General features: G+C 57.0%; 1 protein-coding gene across 3 annotated transcripts; it reads right to left on the bottom strand.

Annotated features, from left to right (window-relative positions):
- Nucleotides 1-1,371: 1,371 nt before the first annotated feature.
- On the bottom strand, nucleotides 1,372-14,558 carry KCNG4 (potassium voltage-gated channel modifier subfamily G member 4). Of its 3 annotated transcripts, XM_053210372.1 has the most exons (4): nucleotides 14,225-14,364; nucleotides 13,591-13,797; nucleotides 11,746-12,508; nucleotides 1,372-4,128 (listed from the first exon to the last, which is right to left on the bottom strand). In XM_053210372.1, coding segments are annotated over exons 2-4 (1,536 nt in total). In that variant the 5' UTR covers nucleotides 13,593-13,797; nucleotides 14,225-14,364; the 3' UTR covers nucleotides 1,372-3,357. The 3 variants fall into 3 exon arrangements, with proteins under 3 accessions (XP_053066347.1, XP_053066348.1, XP_026932114.2); XM_053210373.1 differs by lacking the exon at nucleotides 13,591-13,797 and having other exon boundaries at nucleotides 14,225-14,558; XM_027076313.2 differs by lacking the exon at nucleotides 14,225-14,364 and having other exon boundaries at nucleotides 13,591-13,887.
- Nucleotides 14,559-19,907: the final 5,349 nt, after the last annotated feature.

Genomic DNA, 19,907 nt, shown 5'->3' with positions numbered 1-19,907 from the left:
ACACGCGTAAAACGGGCAGGTTCTGAGAATCTGTGCGGCACGCTGCTCCCAGCTGGCAGGGTCGGGGAAGGAGGGAAGGGACCAGAGGCGAAGAGAAAAGTCCAGCTCCAAGCCTCACGGACTAGTTCATCTGCAAGGGGGACTCACTGTCCTCGCACAGGTGGCCCAGGGTGGCCTGTGCAGGCCTGGCCTTCTGGCACGTTCTATCTGGCCTGCATGATCAGGGTTCCTTTTGGTTTCCTCTGAATGTCTTTGGGCCCAGCCAGCGCTCCCGGGCTCTCCTTCCCTTTCTCCCTCTCCACTCCCATGCCAGCATCTCGCGGTCTGTGAGTTCGAGCCCCGCATCAGGCTCTGTGCTGACAGCTCAGAGCCTGGAGCTGTTTCAGATTCTCTGTCTCCTCTCTCTGCCCCTCCCCTGCTCGCACCTGTCTCTGTCTCTCAAAAGTAAATAAACGTTAAACAAAAATTTTTTTTAAAAAGGAAGGGCTATATTCATCCAAAATTTTGGTGTCAGAAATCCCACAGAAGGCTGTGGAAACAGTCCAGATTATGGGAGGCTAAAGAGATAGGCTGCATAAACGCCTTATCCAGCCGACGCCGGACCCATCCTGGTCGGGGGAGAAGCTATAAAGGATATTATTAGGTCAACTGACAACATTGGAACAGACAGTAGATTAGATTAAACCATTGCATTGAAGGTAAACGTGCTCATGTTGATAACCGTACTGTGGTTTTGTAAAAAAAAATATTCTTACTCTTAGAACAGCTATCGCCCCCTTCTCCCGCAAAGTATTCCGGGTCTCCCTGGCTCTCCAGCTTAAAACGAAGGCAGTGGTTTACCTTAGAGCTTCCTCTCCTATTTTCGGGGGGGAATCATGGATTCCTTTGAGAACCCGAAGAAATCACGGACACTTGGCACTGTGAAATGCACATACATACACACGCTTTGTTGGTTATCACCTCCAGAGACTCCCAGTCCCCTCTTGGACGGATGGCTTCCCGACAGGCTTTCCAGGGACTATATTCTAAAGTTCTAGAAGCGAAGGGCCATGCTGTAGCCAACTTACTCTCAAATGGTCCAGAAAAACCTACTATTTGTATATAATAAAAAAATTCCAAATAATAAAGCAAAATGGTACCATGTGTTAAAAAAAAAAAAAAAAGAGGTATGGGGCACCTGGGTGGCTCAGTCTGGTCGAGCGTCCGACTTCGGCTCAGGTCAGGATCTCATAGTTCATGGGTTTGAGCCCCGCGTCCGGCTCTGTGCTGACACAGCTCAGAGCCTGGAGCCTGTTTCAGATTCTGTGTTTCCCTCTCTCTCTGCCCCACTCGTGCTCTCTCTCTTTCTCTGAAAAATGAACATGAAAAATTAAAAAAAAAAAAAAAGAGGTGTTCAGGGATCAGAGGTACACACTTCCTGTTCTTGCAACTTCTTTGTGTTTGATGTTTCCCAAATAAAATGTGAAAACATCAGTTGCCTGGTGACTAGTAATTATACAGTAAGTGATGCTCAGTACTCCTGGTGAGAGGCTTGGAGCCGGTAGGTACAGCCCAGAGCCAGGAAGGAGGGGGAGGGGGGTGGAGAGGAGGAGCCCAGGTGGCTGGATAGGAACGGGGAGGGCAGCTGGACATCTCGGCGAATTTCGATTCAAACTTGAACTACTTGATTGTTGCTAAGGGAGCAGCTCTGTGGATGGTCAGGGCCCAGGGCTGGCTTTTCTTGTTTTCTCTCTCTTCTGGCCTCCAACCTGCCCCTCTGTGGCATACATTGTTGCAATGAACTCGGCTTCCCAGAATCCCACACTGTCCAAGCGGGGAGGGACTTTAATCGCCGTCTGGTCCCACCTCTCCCCGGCATCAGTGAGAAAACGAAGGTCCAGTGAAATCAGCTGCCTGTCCACTGTGATAGGACAAAGGAAGGGTGACAGCTGGTGCCAGACTTACTCCCAAGACCACTTGCTTACTCTGCTCAGGGTAACGGGGCAAAGTTACATCCTTGCCACACGCTTAACCTGGAACGTTTTCTGGGAGGGCTTGGGCACTGTTTCAGAAAAGCCTAAGAACTGAAGCTTGATACACTAGAGAGAGTGTCCCGCTGGGACTCAGGAGGGGCAGATCTAAGGAAGTAAACTGGCTGTGTGGCCTTGGGCAGGTGGCTTTCCCTCTCCGAGCCTTGGTCTCTCCATCTTAAAATACGAGAGTTGATTTACTTAACGACTTCATATCCTTTCACAGGGAGGCATGGATTCCTTTGAAGAGCTGATAGAATTGTTGGGCCCTTTTGCAAAGCCGTGCACTTTGAGATGCACGTTCCGCGTGGGCTGACTGCTCGGGATTCATGGCTCTGGCCCCCCGGCATGCCCTGCCCAGACCTGGAGCCGCTGGGTCCTACATCCGCTTCCTCCCTGGGACGCAAAGGGCCTGTGAGTTCATGAACGAACGGATAAATAGACAAACACATTTACATATAAGCTGAGGAACATACCCTTTGGCAGCTAGGGCCCGGTCTGGGGAGGCGGCAAGGGGCAGATCGGAAAGGTGCCCTCACTTCCGCACCAGAGCTATACCGCCCCCCGTGGTGGCCCGGCTGAGGGTGGGAAGGGGCGGCTTCTGCAGCGCTGGGGGATCCAGCAGCAGGAATGGTTCTCTCAAGGGGCGATGCAGGTCCTGCAAGAGTGAGCCTCTGTCAAGGCCAAGAACTGGCCACCTGGAGAACGTCCCAGCCAGAGCGCAGCTGGCCCAGGGGGGTTAACGCAGAGGCCGCTTCTGCCTTCTTGGCTGAGAGCTTCCAGAGTTGGGGGGGGGGGGGGCGGCGGGGGGCAGCGGCATTGGGAAAATGGAACATCCTGGGGGGAAAGGGGACATACTGAGCCCTGCGGGAGCCCACGATAGGACGCGCCGTGGTGGGGAGATCTGATCAGAAGGGTTCGCAGTGACCGGCCCCTCCGTCCCTGGTGGTAGGGAGGCCCCCGCAAAGCGGGTCTTAGGGGAGGAACGGAGTCCTGCAGGCTCGGTTCTGTGGGCATGTGGAACGCAGCCTGGGGTGTGGAGCACTACAGGGAAGGAAGGAGACTGGGGGATGACTGACTGACCTAACAAAGAGCGGATGTGCTCGGCGAGGGGCAGGGAGAGAGGAGAAAGCAAGGAGCGTCGATAAGGTCGGCCGGAATCGCGGTGGCCAGAGGGGTCTCGAGTCACGACAGGCCAAGCCCGGTGGCCTTGCGCCCCTCCCAGCTGTGGGAGTGCTCCTGGCGCTCTAGAAACGTCCCACCAGATGGTCTCCACCGTGGTGATCTCTAGCCCGGTCAGCGGAGGGCGATGGGTCGCGGGGCCGCCCTTTCCCTGGAGGGCCTGGAGTTACAGGTATTTAGCGGGCGAGGCGGGGCCCTCCGGGCCCAGGTCGTCGACGTCACTCAGAAGTTCACGCTCGCTGGCCGTGGCGCCGTTTTGCAGGCGGCGGATGCGTGCCTGGACCTCCTCCTGCTCCCTCTTGAGCTCCAGGTAGGAGTGCGAGAAAGTGTGGAAGATGGACGTGGCGGGGAAGGCCATGATGAGGATCCCGCTCAGGATGCTGCTCAGGGCCACCATCTGACCCGGCACGCTGCGCGGGACCATGTCCCCGTAGCCCACGGTCGTCATGGAGATGATGGCCCACCAGTAGGAGGCGGGGATGCTGGTGAACTCCAGCACCCTCCCGGACTCGTTCTCCGCCACGTAGACCAGGGGGGAGAAGAGCGTGACGGCCACGCAGAGGAAGAGGAGGAGGAGGCCGAACTCGCGGGTGCAGCGGCGCACGGTGAGGCCCAGCGTCTGCAGCCCCAGCGAGTGGCGCGCCAGGCGCATCACATACAGGATGCGCAGCGCCCGCAGCACGCGGAGCGCCAACCCCACCTTCTCCAGGTACGAGCCCCCGCCGGGCCAGCTGCCGTCCTCCTGGGGCTCGCCGGACACGGCCAGCGACACGTAGTACGGGGAGACGGCCAGGATGTCGATGATGTTCAGGGGCCCTTGGAAGAACTGACACTTGTCCCGGGCCTGGACGAACCGCAGGCATAACTCCAGGGAAAACCAGGCCACGCACACGGTCTCCACGACGAAAATGTAGTAGCATTTCTGAGAACACTCACCCTGGGGAGGCGACAGAACGCTGCATGAGGGGTGGGTGGCAGCACTGGGGCGGGGGCGGGGGGGGGGGGGGGGGACGGGGAGGTGGAAACCATCCTGGGTCGCTAGACGAGCGCTGCCCTCTCACCCCTCTCTCTCCTTGCCGGAGGAATCAACACCTGTTTGCCCAGAGCCGTTCTTGCTTGGGGCCTCTTTGTGACAGCGGCCAACCTTCACCTTCACTGACAGAAGCCCCTGTTGTGTACCGTGCGCCACCCTAGTTCTGTCACGTGGGCCACACGGTGATGCCGTGAGCGGGCAGCGCGACCTCATTTTGTGCCCAGGACGTGGTTCCAAGCAGCGAAACGACTTGCTAGAGCTCACAAGCAGAGAGGAGACGCGCTCTCAGCCGCTAGACGCTGTTCGGTGACTGCCCCGCCTGCCACCCCTCATTCACTCATCCAACAAAAATGCATGGAGGTCTCCCCGCTGTGCGGGGCTCCTAGGCTCTGTGGGTGGTGTGATCGAGAAGCAGATGTCCCTGCTGGGAGCTCAGAGGCTGGCGGGGCAGGGAGGGCTCCCGGGTCCCCGGTACAGCCCTCTGATGTGTGACTACAACTATTCACGCAGGGTCTGTCTCCCTCGGGAGATTCTGGCTTGGGGTGGGGGGCTGTCGCATGGTTCGTGCTCCCCACCTCTGGCTCCTGACAGAAAGTTCCACGAGCTCCTGTGCTACTCAAAGTATGGTCCTTGAACCAAAAGCATCAGCCTCCCCGGAGAGCTGGGAAGAAACCCAGAATCTCCGGCCCCACCCCATCCCTCAAGGAATCGGACTTTACACCTCAACAAGACTCGCAAGTCTCACCTGGTGGCTGGGAAAATCCTGATGTCTGGGCCAGGACCCCAGAAATTCTTTTTTTCTAATTTTTAAAAAATGTTTCTTCATTTTTGAGAGAGAGAGAGAGAGAGAGAGCACGAGCTGGGGAGGGGCAGAGAGAGAGGGAGACACAGAATCCGAAGCAGGCTCCAGGCTCCGAGCCGTCAGCACAGAACCTGACGTGGGGCTCGAACCCATGAACCGTGAGATCGTGACCTGAGCTGAAGTCACTCAGCCGACTGAGCCACCCAGGCGCCGCTAGAAATTCTAATTTAGTTGATCTAGGTTTGAGCCTGAGCAGAACTTTCCAGAAGTCCCATGGATGATTCTAATGAAGAGCCAGAGTTGAGAACCCAACTTCAAGTATTACACACACACACACACACACACACACACACACACACACACACACACATATCGCGATGATGGATGAAGGAACGAATGAGTGACCACAGCCAGTTGCCTGAGTGAAAAGCATGATGTTGACAACTGTAGTTTTCTTTGGATTAAAAAGCTCTCAAGTGGAAAAAGAAATTATTTCTAGGGCCTGGGCCCACAGGAATACTGAATGGAAATGCAATGCTTTTTATGTCTGGCCGCTAGAGGAAGAGAAACGGGTGATCTGGCCCCATCTCAACTTGCCTGTCCGGGCCCGGGCAGCTTTCTCCCTGGACCTCTGTCCGGTCTACCGAAGGGGTGGAGGCGGGAGGCGGGGAGGGGGCTGCTGAGGGCACGGAGTCCAGAGCCTCTGTGGCTCCACTTCGGCTGCGAACCCGTTGTCCCCCCTGCACCACCTGGGGTTTGCTTCACAATCCTGGGAGTGCTCACGAGTTTTGGACCCTGACTCCCCAGGAGCTGCAGACTCGCTGCGTGACCTTGCAGCGGTCACTGCCCCTCTCTGTGCTTCAGTTTTCAAGAAGGAGCTCGGAACAGCAGCCGTATTTCTCAAAGCCGATTCGGCACGCCCTGCGTGGGAATCCCTCCAGAGGGCTTGTGGCAAATGCAGATTCTTGGGCTCTGGTCACAAAATCAAGCCCTGGGGTGCGGCCCAGGAATCTGCACCTTGGCAAGCCCTCCAGGGGACCCAGGGGCACCTGGAAGTGTTTCAGACTCTGGGCCGGATTGTCTCCACGAGGCTGCTTTTGTCGCTGACCTTTTGGGCGTTTTCCCCTTGGCGCAGGGACTTCTGGTAGCCTGGGAATAGCCCTTCCAGACCGGGGACCCAACAGCTCAAGAAAGTGACTCCGGAGAGGTGGAGAAGCCTCTGTGGGCCCTCCCTCCGCCTCCGTGCGTGCTGGTGTTTGGCTATTCAAGGCACGCACCCCCCACCTCCCTGCGGCCACCTCCCTGCACTGCAGCAAGCTGTCCTCAACTCTGCCTTGCACGGCTGCTCTGCCCAAACCCTGAAACCACCCTCCCCACACTGGGCCTCCAAGAAATGCCCCCCTCGCGGCGGGGATTTATGGGGCCTGACCTGAGCAAGTAATTCCCAGGCCAGCCACGTTCGGAGAAAAATAGGAAGGAAATGAAAAAGTTACCTCTTCTCTCTCTAGGAGGAAGCTTCTGGTTGTATTTTGCAGGTAGGGTGAACAACGAATCCTGGTTTGCCCAGAACTTTGCGGATTTGAGCACAGAAAGTCCCAGGTCACCGGACCCCCTCCCCTCCGCCCCCCGCCGAGTCCCGCGCAAACCAGGACGGCTGGTCACCCTCCTGGAGGGCCTCGTCTCTCGCTTTGGTTCCTCCACGCGGTGAAGAGGGTGAATCAGGCCTAATGGAGACCAGATGGTGAGCCAGGCCACGCCGCGGGCGTTCATGCTCAGGATGTGGGACCAAGAAAGCCTGACGCAGAAGAACACGCCCTCAGCTTTTCCGTCTATGTGACATTGGAGGTGGTGGACAGAATCTCCGAAAGAGCGGCCACCTCTGGGTGGGGTGGGGACCGGCTGTGGGGGGACACGGGACAGCTCCCTGGGGAGATGGGCGCTGTGCTCGGGGAAGCGGGGTGTGGGTCACACATGTGTGCACTGGCCGTTCCTTGCACAGCCAAGGCCCGTGCGTCTCAGTGTATGTACATTGGGCCTATAAGACTGCAAAGTAAAACCAAAACGAACACCAGCGAGAATCAGCGATCGGGGTGGGCAGGGAGGGGAGAGAGAAGCCTGATTCATCCGTGGAAACTGAGTCATGGGTCCGTGGGGGCTCAGCCTTACTCCACTTGCTTTGTAAACGCCTGGCATTTTCCACCGCGAAAAGGCGAAGAACAGATCAGGGTCAGACATCAAAACCACAGTCGGATGGCAGTCCACACTCCGTGGGGAGGCGAGGGTTATAAAGACAGGACAGAGCAAGGGCTGCTGAGGCTGTGAAGATGTCACAGGCTCTAGCGTTCCGGGCTCAGCTGCTTGGAAAACGGGGGGGTGGTCCCTCCAAAATTAAACACACGTTTGCTATCCGAGCTGCAAATCCTGCTCGTGGGCAGACATCAGAAAGCACCGTTATATACCCAGCAGGCAAGCATCGGAAAATAACTGCGTTATTCTGTAGCCCAGAGCGGAAACAGCATAAATGCCCGTCGGCTGATGGACGGAGCCACAAAACGTGCTCTCTCCATACGACGGACTATCACTCAGCCCCGAAAAGGAACGAAGTGCTGACAGCCTGGGTGAACCTTCACGGCCTCACGCGCCGTGAGAGAAGCCGCACCCAAAAGGCCAGACGCCGCAGGGCTCCATTTCTGTGAAACGTCCAGAGAAGGCAAACGCAGGGAGACAGAAGGACATTCGTGGTCGCCAGGGGCTGGGAGGGCGGGGGAGACTTGGGGAGCCGCCGGAAGCAGGGACGGGGTTTCTTTGTGGGAGGATCCACATGCTCTGGGACAGTGACCGTTGCACACAGCCACTGATGGGTGCACTTTAAAAGGGTGCATCTTGGCATGTGGACTATAATGGCTTCATAAAAAAGGAGGCAGGACCTGACCAGCTCCAGGCTCGAGCCGGAGCTGGTCGGGTCCTCTGGGCGAGCCACTGAGGGGTCCCACAACTTTGCCGCAAACCCTTTCCCCAAGCTTGGGAGCGGGGCTTCTGTAAAGGGCTCTGGGGTCAGAGGACGGCCAGGGCCTCCCGAGGGCAAGGCCAGTGTCCCTGGAGGCCCATAAAGACAGGCTGCCCCCGCAGATGCTGCAGGTGCAGGGACGGCCAGTTCCAGAAATTCCATCCCGGAGGGACCTGGGGCCCAGGGCTTGACCTTGGAGCTTTCCTCACACCCCGGGACCTCAGAAATATGGCCCGAATTGGCCACCTCCTGCCTCCTGGTAGCTCGGTGCTGGCCCGCATCCACACAGCAGCTCGGGCCTTCTCCCTTTTGCCTGTGAATTCCTCCACTTGTGCCCTGGCCTTGGCCTTGGGTCCAGGGCTGTTTCCTCGCCCTGCTGACTCATTCTTCTTCCCGGCCTCTGCGCTTCCCCTGGGAGCCAGTTCGGGCTCTGCCCTCTCTCCCCTCCGTGATGCCCCTTCCTGACCCTCTCTCTCCTCCCCCGTCCCAGCCGCCTTGCTCCCCAGCCCTGGGACACAGGGGCTCCGGAAGCGGGGGCCAGGGGGGCAGATGGGGGCCAGGGGCATGGAGACAGGCGAGCGTGACGAAACGGGAAGAATCAGCTGCAATGAGTCAGGAAAAGTGGGTCCTGCCCCGGAAACAGGGAATGCTTCTTGCCGGCCCGGATACAGGGAGAGGAGGCTGGGCGGGGAGGGGAATGAACCCCAAACCCAAGAAGCTAGGGGAAGAAGAACTCCCCGGGGCAACCACCGAATGTCACCGAACACAGAGCAGCTGCTGAGAGCGAGGTGCCGTTTACGGAGCAGAGGCAGGATTCAAGAGAGGGGCAGGGGACGACTGGCCGCTGCGGTGTGGGTTCCACGGACCCTTGGGGAGGCTGGAGGGGTGTGTCAGCAAATGGTGGAGGAGACCGCGGACTATTACTGGGCCACGAGAAGCATGAGACAGCGACACAAGCTGCTGCGCGGACGGACCCTGAGAACACCACGCTGAGTGACAGGCCGGTCACAAAAGGCCACATGTGCGTGACTCCACGTGCACTGAAATGTGTGGAGAGGGGGGAGTCCGTGGAGGCGGAAAGCCGGAGGGGTGGTGGCTGGGGTGGGGGGCTGGGAACGGGGGAGGGCTGGGGAGGGAGCCGTGGAAAAGTGCTGGAACTTGGTAGACGCGGGGACCACACAAGACCGTAAACGTACCAGGAAGGTAAATTTGCGTTCCTGCCTCCAGCACCTAGAAGAACGCAGCGTGTGGGCCCTCGGTAGCTTGTCGAAGGAATGGAAGGTCGGATGCTGGCATCTCCTGTCAAGTGTCTGCCACCGAGGGCTGATCAGACCAACACTTACTAAGCGCTTCTCAGGCACCAGCACCATTCCCCCTGCTTTAGGGACTCGGCTCAGCCCTTCTTGTCTACCCTGCCTCCCCCCCCACCTCCCACCCCCGCTTCCGTTTTAATTTGCGACCTCCAGTGCAGACCCCTCTTCCCAACTGCCAAGTTGACTCTAAGAGATTTTGCTGGAAGAAGGTAGAAGATAAAGCAAAAGGAAAGCTGCCCCCCCCCCCCGCCCGCCTCCCAGCACTGCACAGAGCCTGATGGAGGAGGTCTGTGGGTCCCAGTCCTGGCACGTCTGTCCACTCATGTGGCGTCAATTCATCTGAGCAGATGTTGTCCCCCAGGACAGCATGGCCCCCAGAAGCAGCTGGCCAGCTAACCGTCCCCCGAGGGCAAATACAAAATACCCAGGCAGTGGTGAAAAGAACATTATCTCCTTATGTAAATGTAAGGACACGGCCTCAAAAAAACAAAGACAGCCTCCCCGGCCTCCCCGAGCTCCAAATTACTATCTTAACAGAGAAACAGGGGCGCCTGGGTGGCTCAGTCAGTTAAGCCTCTGACTTCAGCTCAGGTCACGACCTCGTGGCTTGTGAGTTCGAGCCCCGCGTTGGGCTCTGTGCTGACAGCTCGGAACCTGGAGCCTGCTTCAGATTCTGTCTCCCTCTCTCTCTCAAAAATAAACAAACATTTAAAAAATAAAAGAAACAAAAAAACACCCTTTTTTTGAGGGCACAAGCCCTCTTGCCCCAAGAGCAGAACCAGCAGCCTGGCTCCTGAGCCCAGATGGGCGGTGGGAGGGGGCTGCCGGTCCTGCGGGCCTCCCAGCGACCTCTGATTTGATCTCCTGAGTCCCCAACCAACCAAGCCTGGGTTCACACCCGGGGTAATTTTCAAAGCGTTAGGCTTTGAAAAGACCTCGTCCCTCTGCAGGGGGTCTAAATCCTGGCTTCCGGGAAATCCCTGAGGAACAAGTTTATGGAAATCTAGGGGGTCCTTTCTCAGCAGCTGGGATCAAGAGTACCCTTCTGAGGACGGGGGACAGAGGCCACTTTTTTTGTCCTAATTTTGTACTGCAGTGTCTACGTGTAAATATTTCTGTGAACAAGCAGGCTCTAAAATCACATCATTTGGTGTTAACAAATAAAACAATGTCTCTATTTGGAGCTATAGTCCTCCTCCCCCCACCCCTACCCCCCCCCGGGGGGGGGGGAGAAAAAAGCTATTTGAAAGTCAAAACGTTTTGGTTGGTTTGCTTTAGGACAAAACATTTATCGGTTGCACAAGATACATGTTATTCAGCAAATATTTGAGAGCCTGCTCTGTGTGAGGCAGGGGCTCGTTCTCCATCTAAGTCCTTTCTTTCTGGAAAGTTCTCTGATCCTACCAGATTGCCCTGGGCTATATCTTTAAGAGAAGTTTTGTACACGGACCACAGTTGTGGATACACAGGGTACATTATCTTATACGCGTGTTCTATTTATCAGTTCCCTGTGTCTACCATAATGCAAGTTCCAAAACTAGGGTAATGGGGAGCCATGGAGGAATGTAAGAGCAGAACAGGAACAACATTTTAAATTAGGAACAATCCAGTTCTCAGTTTGAAGCTCTCTAGTAAACTTTCCAACAAAATATCGAATTCGTATCTCATTTCTCAGACTACCTGGCCCCTGGCAAGGAAGGAGGGGTTCAGAGTCACTTAGAAGTTTACTCAGCTCCGAGTTCCCCATCCAGTGAGCCTGACTGGGAGGCTCAGGGGCCAAGTAACAAGCAGGAAAACTAAGGGTCTTTGCTCTGTAACTCCAAGAAAGCTAAACGCCCTGTGCCTCACTTTCTCCACCTGAATGTGGAGCCGGGATGCCCCCAAGGACACTGGTTCCAGAAGGCAGGGATTTTTGGCCAGGGACAGCTCGTGGCACAGAGTAGCTGCTCAGTAAACACATGACACGTGCACGGAGCGCGTGAACCCTCACAGCGACGCGACTCGCTTTACGGAGGGGGAAACTGAGGTTCAGAGAGGGGAACCAATTTGCCCGCGGTCACAGAGCGGGGAGAGGCAAGCTGGGCCCGCCCGGCTCACACGAAGCCCAGGGGTGGCTTTGTCAACAGAGGCCACCAAGAGGCAGAGCCACCTTGTGACTTTTGCCGGCCTTAGGCTCTTCATGCGCCTTTTCCTCCAAAACAAAGCAAAACCAAAAACATCCCCAAACGTTCCCAATGGCATTGATCTAAACGGGCACACAGCCCCCCCCCCCCCCCCCCCCCCCCCCCCGCTGGACAATAATCTCTTCCTCTGCTGTTTTAAAAGATACGGAGCCCGGTCCACGGGCCCTAAGCCTCTTGGGCCTGGAGCCTGGGGGGCCGGGGGCGGGGAGCACTCACCTTGTCCTCCTCGGCCCTCACGTCGGGCATGGTGCTGACGCACAGGCTGACCGCCGTGGTGGCCACGAAGAGGATGGACAGACAGGCGAAGACCTTGCCGGGGAGCCCCGAGCGCGGGTTTTCCACCGTCTCCCGCAGCCAGTTCATGAAGACCCCCCAGCGCGACGGGTCCCCGGGGGGGCGCCGCGCCTCGCGCCGCAGGTGCAGCGCCTCCTGCTGGCGGAGCTCGCGCAGCTGCTCCAGCTTCCGGAGCAGCTCCAGCAGGCAGCACGGCCGCAGGTGGGCCTCCTCGATCCCCCAGTAGGCCAGCTCCTCCCGGAAGGACAGCACGCACGTCTCCCGCAGCAGGGCCAGCCTGCCGGCCGCCAGGAAGCTCACGATCATGCCGAAAGCGCTGGGGCTGCGGTCGAAGAAGAACTCCCGGGTGGCTTCGTCGTAGTCGTCGCAAAGCTGCGCGATCTCCTCGTGGCTCCGGCAGAACTTGAGTTTGCTCAGGCGGCTCAGCGGAAACTCGTCCAGCGTGCTCCAGGGGAGCACGTACCGCCGGCCCCCGACGTTGACCAGGATCTCCTTCTCCAGGTCCGCCGCGGGGGAGGTGTCCAGCGCGCCCACCTTGCGGGCCCTGCGGTAGTAAAGCCCCTTAAGGGAGCGCGGCTGCATGGAGCTGGGTGGCGGCTGACCCAGGGGGCTGCAGGGGCCCCGGTGGCGGTGTCCAGGAGGTAGGCCCCTGGCCCTGAAGGGCATGGACATTGCTGGAGACGTCCTGCACCGGGTCGGGGGGGGGGGGGGGGGGGAGGGAAGGGGGAAGGTAAGACAAGAGAGAGAAATCAACCTCAGGGCGGAGTCCTCGACCGCCCCGATGCAGCTTCACCACTGCATCTGCATGGTTCATTTTTCAAATCCTCCAACAGAGACTTGCTGAGCACCTACTCTGGGCCTGGGACCCATCAGTGACCCAAGGAGATGATGACATCCCTTCCCAGGTCAGAGCTGTGCCCCTTCCAGGCTCTGTGGTCTTGGGCACGTGGCTTCACCTCTCCCCTCTCACTCCACCCATGCCAGGCACAAGACTTGTACCAATCTCGGGAGGTACAGCTGGTAAAATAGAGCTGAAGAGTGTAAGGGTGTCTGTCTCAAGCTCACTGCCAGGTTCTGGTCCCTTACGGACTGCCACAGCAGGTGGATTGCTCAGCCTCTCTGAGCCCTTTGCTTCGTCTGGACAGCTGGGGTCGTTTGAGTACCCCCACCTCACTGGGCACGGGGAGGGTTCCGTGCAGTGATGTCCAGGAAGTGCTTATTCAGAACGCTTCTGGGCGCTTCTGAGGTGCCAGGCACCAATCGACACGCTTCCTCTATAGTAACGCATCTCAACAATTCCACAAGGTAAACAATTTCCCATTTTACAGATGAGCAAACGGAGGCCCAGAAAGGTTCAGTAACACAGAATGTGACTGTGCTTAAGCGCAGCGTCTGACTCTCAGGAGCCACGCCGCAGTGGCCTCCTTTGCCTCTTCCTTTGGAGGACTTTTGCCATCAACGACAGCCCCCCTCCATGTTCCCCGGGGTGCTTGCCTCGGCCACCCTTGCTGTGTGACCTTGAGCCACCCTTGCTGTGTGACCTTGAGCCATTACTCCCCCTCTCTGTTCTCTGCAAAGCGAAGGGACGTCTAATGCGCGCTCCATCTTAGACCTATTCGAAGCGCTTGGCTTAGAATGAGGGCCTGAGATGTAACCCGTGCATTTAAAAAACCATCTCTGCCACCTCTCGCGGCCTCAGCGCCCTGCCGCCGTTCCCCACGCTCCCGCTTCTAGCCAGAGCTGTTTCCAGAGCTTCTACAACCTTACATTCCAAAACGCACTCCAATGGAGACAAAAACTCGGCGGCTGAATGGAAACAAAAGTTGCTCTCAATTTCAGCGCCAGCTAGATTCGAGCAGGCAGCGAAGAGTTGAATCACAGCCTGTGCGTTTCACACTTGCTCACCACCCAGCGTTCTGTTACTCTGTATGCATTACTTCCTTTACGGCGTATGGCCAGAGGAAGGCGAGCAGCCTGCACAGAGAACTATTTTGAAATCCGGGGAGTCCTTCCCAAGTGCTCTCCGTTTCCCAGTGCAAAACCCCAGACCCAGAGAGCCGAAGTGACTCATCCAAGGTCACAGAGCGAATCCAAGTCCAACCCAGGACTCTTGTCTCCCAGCCTGGGGGGGGGGGGGGCTCTTTCTAGACAACCCCCTCCCCCCCCAAAAAAAATCCTGCCCTGTCTGCATTCACTGCACAAACCCAACTTTGCAATCCACTCCCCCCCCCACCCCCCCCACCCCCCCGCCCCAGCCGGCACACACAGCTCTGTCCCGGGCAGGGAAAGGTATTCATTCAAAAAAACAGCAGCGCTTTGGCCCAGAATGTCACACGTCCTGCAAGCCACCCCCCCCACCCCTGCAGCAAACACTAACTTCTTCCCCCAAAGTTGAACTCACCTTCCTGTCTCTGGGAGCCCTTTTCCCACTCTCTCTCTACCTGGCAAGGGGAGCCCGTGTCCCGATGGCCAGGGAAGAGCCAGGTTTGTGGTGGAGATGAAGCAGAAGAAAAGAAAAATCCCACACACGGCAGTCTCTGGCAGAGTTAGTTTCCAACCTCTCTTCCCTTGCCTCCTCCCGGAAGCGGAGGGACATTCATTCTGCACCTCTCTCTCCCGCAGCTGCAGAACGGCCCTGGGGCAGTGGGCTGGGGCTTCTAGAAGGACCCAGAAGCCCCTTCCCCGGTGAGAGGTGGGAGTCCTAGGGGCTTGTGCTGGGAGCCAGCCAGCTGTCCTGCTTCAACGGCGGGCTCTGCACTCGGAGCCCCACGGGGACAGCCAGTGTGGTCCTGCAAGAGACGCGGGGGCGGGGGGGGGGGGGACGGGAATGGCTTAGAAATAATCTCTCCATCACCAGGCTGCCGGAAGACACAGCAGCAACCACGGCTCTGCTAACTGCCTGGGAGGCGAGGAGAGCTGTCCTGCCCTCCCCTCCCAGGAGGGACAGAACCCGAAAGGAGCAGAGGGCAACTTGGGGCCGGGACATCTGCAGCTACCTGCCCCGCAGCCTGGAGGCTCCTGGGGGTGGGGGTGGGGGCGCTGATGAGGGGGTGGTGCGCAGGTAAAGGCTGCGGGAGGAACCTACTGGTAAATCACGGGTCCGGGGACAGGTGGGGGCAGAGAAGCCCAGCGTCTGAGCGCCGGGTGGAAGCTGGCTGCGTGCTGGGCTAATGTGGAGTCACACGCACCTGGGTCCCCAGCTCCCATGTGGATGGCTGGCTGGCCTCGGGCGGGGGACTCAGCCCCTCCGAACCTCGCGGTCCTTGTTTGTAAGATGTATGGGGGTGTGGGGGTTCAGAGAGGTCACACCCCACAGCAGAGGCTCCCAGTGCGGTTTGGCTCCCCGGGGGGGTAAAGAGGAAGTGGAACAAGGGCCAGGCCAGGCGTCCTAGCCTCGGCTCTGCACTCCCTCGCTCTGCGTCCTCGGTCGGTCTCTTCACCTCTCTGGGCCTCCGTGTTCTCCCTGGTCAGATGAGGGCAGTCAAAGCAGTGATGGCTCGGACTGCCCAGCTGTCTTGTCCTGTAGGTGCTCAGTGTCCCCTGGCTCTTCTTAATTTTCTTAAGAGGTTCTCAGCCCCAGGTTCTTGGCTTCCAAAGGGGAGTTACTCTCAGTTCTGTTTTGCAGACAAGGCCCGGAGGTCCGGGCAAGAGGTTTGCTCAAGGTCACCTTGCTGGTTGGAATCTGCACGTGGCAGAGACTTTGAGGTCTGATCAAGGGTTCTGGAGGGGGGAGGGTCTGAGCGCGGGCCTTTCATGGCTGCCCGGTGGGGGGTGGCAGCAGCCAGGCCTCAGCGTGCTCTCCCTGGCCTTGGCCGTGGGGGTAAGTCCTGGCAGGAGCAGAGGAGCCAGAGGGACAGAGGTGGTCTAGGGTCGTGGCTTTTAGATCGCACTGTGTAAAACCCAAGCGTTCTGTAGACGCAATCACAGGGCCTGGAATGAGGGTGACAAAGGGTAGGACGCAGGGATGGGACTCCCTGCCTCAATGTGACAGCTCCACTGTCAGTATGTAAGTGGGACTCCCAACACGCCAGGGCCCCAGGGGCCCATCTTCACACTCAGCCTACTGGAGGAGAGCCCAGGGCCCCTGTTAGAGATGGGCACGCTCTCCCCTCTCCCCCTGACTCCCCAGTTCTCAGACCCCAGGGCCGCCCCAACACCTCTCATAAACCAGACTCCAAAAGGATCTTTCCAGCTCGTGCTGGTTTTCCCCCCTTCTCTCTCTGTCTCCCCACGTCCCCTGACTCTATTATTGATCTCACCCTACCCTCCGGCCACTTGCCCCCCAAGCTTCCTCCACCCGCCTCTGGTCCCCTTTGTGTCCGGAGTGCTGGGTTCAAATCAAGGATTTAACGCTTCTCTGCTGGGTGACCTTGAGCAAGTTTCCTAACCTCTCTGCGCTCGCTTCGGTTCCCTCACCTGTGAAATGAAAATGATAACGCCTCCCTATTGCTTGGTTGTGAGCCCTGCACGAGTGAGTTCTCAGTGATCAGGCGCTTACAAGAGTCCCTGGCATGAAGGAAGTCCGTTCAAGTGCTTGCCGTGATTACAAGTATTATCTCAACAACTTCTGTCCAACTCACACGAGGAGATTTTTGTTGGAGGACAAGAGTTTCGATAAAGTTTTAACTGCCGTTGGAAAAGAGTTTTAAAGGAAAAGCAGAAAGGAACGATCTAGTCCGAGCCCCTGATAAGTCGTAGAGGGGGCGAGGGGAGGACTGTCTGAGCTCTCGCGGGCCTGTCAGTGGCACAGCCGGGCTCAGTTGGGACTCACACTCCAGTGCTCTTCCCACAGCCCCAGTGTGTTCGTTCTCTCAGCACTGCTACTCTGCCCAGGCTAGAGGACTTTGACTTTAGCCTGGTGCCCAGGCCCACCAGCCCCTGCCTCAGGGCATTTGCACGCGGCTGGGTAAAGTTCCAGTCACCTTTTAACTTAACGCCACTGCCTTCCTGCCCCTCTGTTCCTCTCCGTTGTGTCCACTCAACCCCTGCTAACCGGGCAAGGTAGTCTGGCCCCAGCCTCTCCAGCATCCTGCAGGTCTCGGATGCAGGACCGCCTATGGTAGCCTGTCCTCTCTCGTCTGAAGGACCGTGGCCTGCCGGGCATAAGCGATGGGCCGCCGTGACCATGGATGAGTGAGTGCCCCCAGGGCCTCTGTAACCAAACAGACAAGCACCGTGGCCTAAAACAACACAAACGTATTATCTTGCGGTTCTGGAGGCTGGGAGTCCAAAACGGGTCTTAAGGGGGGCTAAAAACAACGTGCCGTCAGGCCCGCCTTCCTGCTGGGGGTGATCGGGGAGAAGATTTAAAAAAATTTGTCTGGGGCGCCTGGGTGGCTCAGTCGGTTAAGCGGCCGACTTCGGCTCAGGTCATGATCTCACGATCCGTGGGTTCGAGCCCTGCGTCGGGCTCTGTGCTGACAGCTCAGAGCCTGGAGCCTGTTTCAGATTCTGTGTCTCCCTCTCTCTGACCCTCCCCCGTTCATGCTCTGTCTCTCTCTCTGTCTCAAAAATCAATAAATGTTAAAAAAAAAAAAGAGTAAAAAAATTTGTCTTAGGTTAAATTAACAGGCATCCTGGTACCAGGGGGGAGGAGAAGCCAGCCTGGAAGAGATCATATATCAGACCCGGCGACGAGGTGTTACGGGCGTGAATAAGGCAGTGGCTGCGGTGCTGGTGGAGTAGCCGGAATGGACAGGAGGACCCATATGGAAGGTGCTGGGCGAACAGCAGCTGGGGGACCCTGTTTCAGCCGCAGCCACACCCCACCAGGGAGATCTGGTTAGCAGCCAAGGCCATGGACCCCGCTGGAGTGACCTGATCACCATCTCTGGGCCACTGGGGCCATTCAGCATGACCTCATCGGGGAAATCGAGGCAGCTCCAGATTTCGATCATGGACTCTCATTCATACGAGCATGCGCAGATCTTCGGTGGCCAAGATCTGCCAAAGGCAAGGTGGCTCCGGGAGCAGCTGGATGTCACAAGGGAGGCCGGCTGGGCGCTGTGGGCGGGGCCACCCCCCGCCCAACTCACAAAGGTGAAATGTAGGTCCAGTGTTGAGTATCTTTATATTTTTGAAAGAAGAGCCGCCACCCTGACTTCTGTGCTAAATCCCTCAAATTCTAAATGTTGCCAACTAACTCGGAAACGTATGAAGCACCACGGAGCAAAGCCCGTGCCCGTCTGATGATCCAGCAATTCCAATCCTAGGGATACCCCGAGGACAGCATAAATGCTCGCTCACCGAAGGGTACAGCTGCTGGGAAGGCTGGTCACAGCGCTGTTTCAGCGGGCCCGGGATCCATGAGAAAACACAGCGCGTGTTCGCACAAGAGAATACCAGACCGCGACGGGAACGCACACACAGGACCATTGGCAGCCACTCGAAGAACCTCGGTCGTTATGTGGAGTGAAGGCCACAGAAACAGCCGACACAGCATGGCTCCATGGGTAGAAAATTTAAAACCAGGGGGGGCCTGGGCAGCTCTGCGGGTGGGGCGTCCAACTCTTGATTTCAGCTCAGGTCATGATGTCACGGTTTCGTGAGTTCGAGCCCCGTGTCGGGCTCTGTGCTGACGGCTCAGAGCCTGGAGCCTGCTTCAGATTCTGTGTCTCCCTCTGTCTCTCTGCCCCTCCCCTGCTCAGACCCTGTCTCTCTCTCTCTCTCTCTCTCTCTCTCTCTCTCAAAAATAAATAAACTTTTTTTTTAACGTTTATTTTTATTTTTGAGACAGAGAGAGACAGAGCATGAACAGGAGAGGGGCAGAGAGAGAGGGAGACACAGAATCTGAAACAGGCTCCAGGCTCCGAGCCGTCAGCACAGAGCCCGACGCGGGGCCCGAACTCACGGACCGTGAGATCATGACCTGAGCCGAAGTCGGACGCTTAACCGACCGAGCCCCCCAGGCGCCCCAATAAACGTTTTTTACACATAAAAAAAAAAAGTAAATAAAAATGGGCAGAACTAATCAAAGCCAGCACAATTACCTCTGGGGGCGTGTAGTGGGTCCCGAGGGCTGGTCATGTCGCTCGATCTGTGTCTCTTGGCGGGGGGGAGGGGGGGACGCTGATTCCACATTGTGTCGAATCTGTGCAAGAGACGTGTGCAGCTTAGTATGTGTGTTGTGTTCAGATTGAAAAAGCTGTTTCGAGCAACCACCACCGAAGGCCCCAGGAAGACATATCGAGGGGCTGGATTCCGGCCCGGGGCGCCCTGTTATGAGCTGGTTGTCACCGGGAACAGCTTTGAAGGGGCTCCAGCCCCGGAACCTCTGTTTTTGGTCAGTCACCTCTAAAGCCTGCAGTTACGCCCAGTTCTGTGTCTTTACCTGGACGATCCTGCCCTCCCTCCCTCCCTCCTGGAATCCTAGGGTCCTGAGGGTCCGGAAAAGTCAGCGGTGAAGGTCTGCCCTACCGCCTTCCACCTCCCTCTGCCCTTTCCGGTGCACAGAAGTTGTGGACTGTCACCACAAAGGGACATACACGCCAGGCAGCTGAGCTCTCCCAGCTGAGTCCTTTCTGTTGGAGGGACGGGTGCCTCCCTGGAGGCGGAACGTTATTATATTCTGATTGCAGGATTACAGAGCGGAACGCGTGCCGGGGTCTCAGCCCCCCACCCCCGCCAAGGGGCTTGTACCTTTCGGCTAGGACATTTTTCAAACAAGTGGACAATTGCAAGCCTCGGCTCATAATTACTAGCATTTTGTCATGAATATATTTGAATATATATATATATATATATATACACTTTATATATGAATGTAGTTTTTTCCAAAGCATTTCAAAATAAACTAGACACCATGACATTTCCTCCTGAATTCTTCAGCATAGACATCCTGAAACACAAGGATAATTTTCTGTGTAATCACAAAACCATTATCACACCAAATGCGATTAAAAATAAAGAACGATTCCCTACTATCACTTGATTCCCCATTCATCTGATACCCACGTCTCCGGAATGCCTTTTTATCGTATTGTAGCTCTCCAAAGACCCAGATCCAATGAAGGGTCACATATGACATTTGCCAATTGCATTCCGTTACTTTTTTTTTAATAAAAATTAAAAAAAAATTTTTTTTT

Source organism: Acinonyx jubatus, chromosome E2, assembly GCF_027475565.1.
Source record: "Acinonyx jubatus isolate Ajub_Pintada_27869175 chromosome E2, VMU_Ajub_asm_v1.0, whole genome shotgun sequence".
NCBI classification, from domain to species: Eukaryota; Metazoa; Chordata; class Mammalia; order Carnivora; family Felidae; genus Acinonyx; species Acinonyx jubatus.
Note: the sequence above shows the minus strand (reverse complement) of the source record. Positions and strands in the feature narration are given on the sequence as shown.

What these genes read in the sequence shown, in the direction of transcription:
- KCNG4 (XM_053210372.1), bottom strand. An exon ending in TGAGGGCCGAGGAGGACAAG is followed by an intron (nt 4,129 to 11,745) that starts GTGAGTGCTCCC and finishes TCGCCTCCCCAG; the next exon opens with GGTGAGTGTTCTCAGAAATG.